Source organism: Musca vetustissima, unplaced genomic scaffold, assembly GCF_032173495.1.
Source record: "Musca vetustissima isolate MV318-11 ecotype Yass unplaced genomic scaffold, APGP_CSIRO_Mvet_v1 utg67810, whole genome shotgun sequence".
NCBI lineage: Eukaryota > Metazoa > Arthropoda > Insecta > Diptera > Muscidae > Musca > Musca vetustissima.
This window is the reverse complement of record NW_026883190.1, coordinates 10360-15658: the sequence shown is the minus strand read 5'-3', so window position 1 is coordinate 15658 and position 5299 is coordinate 10360. Positions and strand designations below refer to the sequence as shown.

At 43.7% G+C, this 5299-nt stretch overlaps 1 protein-coding gene across 1 annotated transcript; it reads right to left on the bottom strand.

Annotated features, from left to right (window-relative positions):
• Nucleotides 1-773: 773 nt before the first annotated feature.
• Nucleotides 774-4997, bottom strand: LOC133330006 (solute carrier family 22 member 3-like). Its single transcript, XM_061538466.1, has 6 exons — nt 4429-4997; nt 2963-3117; nt 2674-2842; nt 2295-2611; nt 1204-1338; nt 774-1144 (listed from the first exon to the last, which is right to left on the bottom strand). The coding sequence occupies exons 1-6, from the start codon at nt 4995-4997 to the stop codon at nt 774-776; spliced, it is 1716 nt and encodes a 571-aa protein (XP_061394450.1).
• Nucleotides 4998-5299: the final 302 nt, after the last annotated feature.

Sequence of the window (5299 nt, the reverse complement as noted above, 5' to 3'; positions counted from 1 at the left end):
AGCTCGTCTATATAGACTCCCTGGCCTGACAGCAGCTCGTCTATATAGACTCCCTGGCCTGACAGCAGCTCGTCTATATAGACTCCCTGGCCTGACAGCAGCTCGTCTATATAGACTCCCTGGCCTGACAGCAGCTCGTCGTCTATATAGACTCCCTGGCCTGACAGCAGCTCGTCGTCTATATAGACTCCCTGGCCTGACAGCAGCTCGTCGTCTATATAGACTCCCTGGCCTGACAGCAGCTCGTCGTCTATATAGACTCCCGGGCCTGACAGCAGCTCGTCTATATAGACTCCCAGGCCTGCCTGACAGCAGCTCGTCTATATAGACTCCCTGGCCTGACAGCAGCTCGTCTATATAGACTCCCTGGCCTGCCTGACAGCAGCTCGTCTATATAGACTCCCTGGCCTGCCTGACAGCAGCTCGTCTATATAGACTCCCTGGCCTGCCTGACAGCAGCTCGTCTATATAGACTCCCTGGCCTGCCTGACAGCAGCTCGTCTATATAGACTCCCTGGCCTGCCTGACAGCAGCTCGTCTATATAGACTCCCTGGCCTGCCTGACAGCAGCTCGTCTATATAGACTCCCTGGCCTGCCTGACAGCAGCTCGTCTATATAGACTTCCTGGCCTGACAGCAGCTCGTCTATATAGATTCTCTGGCTTCCTCCCCCAACTAGAAAAGAAAATATGGACTGGTTTTAAATAAATTGAAAAATAAATACTGCAGATTTTTATTTAAGAAAAAATATAAATATTTTGAGAGACCTTCGCCTATTTCCCTCCAAAAAGCAACGACGATCTCTTCCGGTATGTACAACTCTTAGCAGGAACAATAGTCGGCTTGACATCTGCATTTTGAAAATGTCGATTAAAATAACACAACATAATGCCACTACTTATTGCAGCAGTTGCGAACATTGTCATCGGCAGAAGATAATGAATTTTACCCACTACCAGGGTAAAAGGGACCACCGTTAACCAGAAACGACTGAAACATCCTGTGGAAAGCATCAGCATAGGTCGTTTTTCGATGGACACCATTTCAGCGGTGCGTGTTGTTAGAACGATCAGTACTGCGGAATTTAACATTTTCAATATCAGCCAGAAGCACAGCTCGTAGCCAGCTTTGCGGGATTCCTTAACTGTAAAGAGAAAAATTGTTATATTGGAAATTTATAGGGTGCTTTGAAGAAGTACTTACTTCCATCCGGCGATAGCCATATAAAATATGTGGTAACTCCTCCCAGAATTAATAACCATCCAGAATGCAGCCAGTGCTTTCGGGTATACATGATTATGTAGAGGCCCATAGCAATTCCCAAAATTTCAGCAAAGCCTTAAAGAGTAAATGGAAAATATCGATTAGGTTCGAAATTTAGATATGATATTCAGAACCCTCATCTAAAACTAATTTCATTGGTACTTAAGACGTCTAGAGTTTTCGATCGTCCATATATATAGACTCCTGACCTATTTAGACCCCCTGGCATGTCATCAGCTCGTCTATGTAGACTCCCTCGTTTGTCGACAGCTCATTGTCTATGTAGACCACCTAGCCTGCCTTCAGCTCATCTGTATATATACACTCTGGCGAGGCTTCACCTCGTCTATATATTTATTCCCTGGTCGGGCTACAGCTCCTCTGTATATAGACGTCCTTCCTGGCTTCAGCTCCTCTCCTACACCCTGGCATGACTTCAGCCCGTCTTCCTGACCTGGTTTATGCTTGTCTATAGAGACTCCTAGACCTGACTTCAGCTCGCCGTATATTATAGGGTCCCGACTTGTCATTAGTTCAACGTCTATATTGATAACCAGGCCTGTCATCAGCTCGTCTATATAGACTTCCAGTACTGCAATAAACTGGTCTATATATACTCCTTGGCCTGTCAACCGCTCCTCATGTCTTCAGCTTGTCTATATATAGTTTGTGACCTCTCATTAACTCGTCTATAAATAGGCTTCTTGACCTGGCGTCAGCTCGTCTATAAATATATTCTCTGATCTTACTTAATCTCGTGTATATATAGAATCCCTGGTCTGTCTTCAACGCGTCTATAAAGGCTGTCTATCCTGGTTTCAGCTCGTATATATTTAGATTCCCTGCCCTCGCTTTAGCTAGGCTAACGGATTGCTTATAGGAAATCCCTTCAGGTCGTCAACTCCATAAATAGTCTATTAAGTCTTCTTTTCAGCTCATCTATGAAGACTCCTTTCAGATTCCCTGACCATGGAGGCCTTATACCTTCATCTCTTCAAATAATTCCCTGCCTCCTTCCCCACGGGACTTACCCAAACAAAAGGTATTGACATGCATATACTTTACACCCAGCAGTCGAATCATCAAAATCATCACGGTATAAATAACCATCGATACGGACCAATTCCAATGGAGCATAAATATAAAACGTCTCGGAGTTTTACCATCCCATATGGTCCAATAGGATGGCATTCGACTATTTTTCATTTGCCATGATTTCTGTTCTAAACGTGGCATAACATCACTGGGAATTTGGCGACAATTAATAGAGGCTGCCTTGCTTAATATTTTCAAGGTTTCATCGATATGGCCCTGCTTGAGGTGCCAGCGGGGACTATCTGTTATGAATCTAAAAAAATACGTAAAAACATTAGAAACAATTTCAGATGGAAAGATATATCGAAATCCAACCTGTGTGGTATTATAAAAAGTAAAAGGGATGAGGAGATCGCTATGTAAAGGTAGGTCCAGCTATCACAATACATAGACACACCAGGCAGCAGGATGAGAGCGATGGATGCGAACATTTCAGATAATACCAATATGATGGTTCGCTGTTTACCCGATGTTATATCGGAAACTGCAAATATAAAAAAGGAAATTAGCGATAGGCGAAAAGAGAATAAAATATTAAGGTCCCGAATTTAGAAGTTCCCAAATCTGCGGTTGATATAATTTATTTGTGTGATTTGCAACTTACCTATAACCTGTCCAGAGGTTGTCATAAATGAACAAAACACCGATGTCAAACAGCGATAGTAGACGTGTAGTATAAATGTGGATACTAAGCCAGTTAGATTACCACAAATAATTTGACCAACAATACCTATCATCATGAGACGCTTGGGGCTAATGCTGGAAAATAAATAATATTAATAAATATACGTAGGCAGAGAGAATATATATATAGACAAGGTGAAGCCAGGTGATGAAGTTTATATATACACGAACTGATGGCAGGCCAGGAAGTCTACATGTTGGTGAGCTGATGGCAGTCCAGGGTTTGTATATGTAAACGAGCTGAAGTTAATCTATATAGACGAGCTGATGGCAGGCCAGGGAGTCTATATAGACGAGCTGATGGCAGGCCAGGGAGTCTATATAGACGAGCTGATGGCAGGCCAGGGAGTCTATATAGACGAGCTGATGGCAGGCCAGGGAGTCTATATAGACGAGCTGATGGCAGGCCAGGGAGTCTATATAGACGAGCTGATGGCAGGCCAGGGAGTCTATATAGACGAGCTGATGGCAGGCCAGGGAGTCTATATAGACGAGCTGATGGCAGGCCAGGGAGTCTGTATAGACGAGCTGATGGCAGGGAGTCTATATAGACGAGCTGATGGGAGTCTATATAGACGAGCTGATGGCAGGCCAGGGAGTCTATATAGACGAGCTGATGGCAGGCCAGGGAGTCTATATAGACGAGCTGATGGCAGGCCAGGGAGTCTATATAGACGAGCTGATGGCAGGCCAGGGAGTCTATATAGACGAGCTGATGGCAGACCAGGGAGTCTATATAGACGAGCTGATGGCAGGCCAGGGAGTCTATATAGACGAGCTGATGGCAGGCCAGGGAGTCTATATAGACGAGCTGATGGCAGGCCAGGGAGTCTATATAGACGAGCTGATGGCAGGCCAGGGAGTCTATATAGATGAGCTGATGGCAGGCCAGGGAGTCTATATAGACGAGCTGATGGCAGGCCAGGGAGTCTATATAGACGAGCTGATGGCAGGCCAGGGAGTCTATATATACGAGGGAGTCTATATAGACGAGCTCTATATAGACGAGCTGATGTGGCAGGCCGAGGGGAGTATAGACGAGCTGATGGCATATACGAGCTGATGGCAGGCCAGGGAGTCTATATAGACGAGCTGCTGTCAGGCCAGGGAGTCTATATAGACGACGAGCTGCTGTCAGGCCAGGGAGTCTATATAGACGAGCTGCTGTCAGGCCAGGGAGTCTATAACTTATTATTTTCCATATCCACGCCTGTCTATAGGCCTTGAAAATTATTTTAAAAATTCACGCCTGTTTATATTCCTTGAGAATATCCTTTAAAAAATCCATTCCTGTCTATAGCCGTTGAAAAATAATCGTTAAAAAATCCATACTTGTGTTGTGACCTCAAAAAAATATTCCGTTCTCTGAACTTTATATCAACATACTATTTCAAAATATTCAAAGCGATCAGGCCACCAATCAATCCACCCAGTGCATGAAATGCCTGAGTCAATGAGACCAACATTTCCCGCGAACACACCAAATCGAATTGTGTCACGAGCGATTTATATTCCGCTCTATGTTCAAATTGTTCGCAGGGTACTTCAACTACTTCGCTATTCCCAAACCAATTACTTTGATTGTTTGGCGTAATTTTCCATTCATATTCGGTTAGGTTGATACTATCCGCCAGCCGATAGCTGTAACATTGATCAATGAAAAATTCACGATCTGTCTTTTCCAGTAATTCATTCGTTGTATTTGTTGTTGTTTCATTTTGATGTTTCAGCCACATCTCAGCTGGTCGTATGGTATGATGATCAACATCTCGCTCAGCTGGTATACAGAGGAATTCCGAAGTTTGTGGTACTGGTGCTGTAAAGCTAATACAGGCCATAAACCAGGTGGCGGGGATTTTGCAGAGGCAAATAAAAATCAATGTTTTCAGCTGCCATTTTCCAAAGTTTCCAGTAATTTGGGTAATTATATCTTCACTATTCGGACTAGAGGTCATTGGGGATCAGATGGGGGATTTTTTGTGTATTTATGTTTTTTTTCAATAACTTTTTTTGGTAACTATCGTTTGTTTATTCGTCTTCTACTTGATCACACGTTCCGCTAGCTGGTTATTTGCAAACTAAAACATGTTTAGAGATGTTTTATGGCGGCACAAGCTTATGGGCCACAATCACAGCTAAGCTCAACTCAGCTGAGCTGAATGTCGTCTGGCATAGGCGATTAATTGTGTAATTTATTGATTTGTTGTTGTGGTGCGGGAGAGGGCTTCCAAATGTTTGTTTTTATAAAATAAAAGTT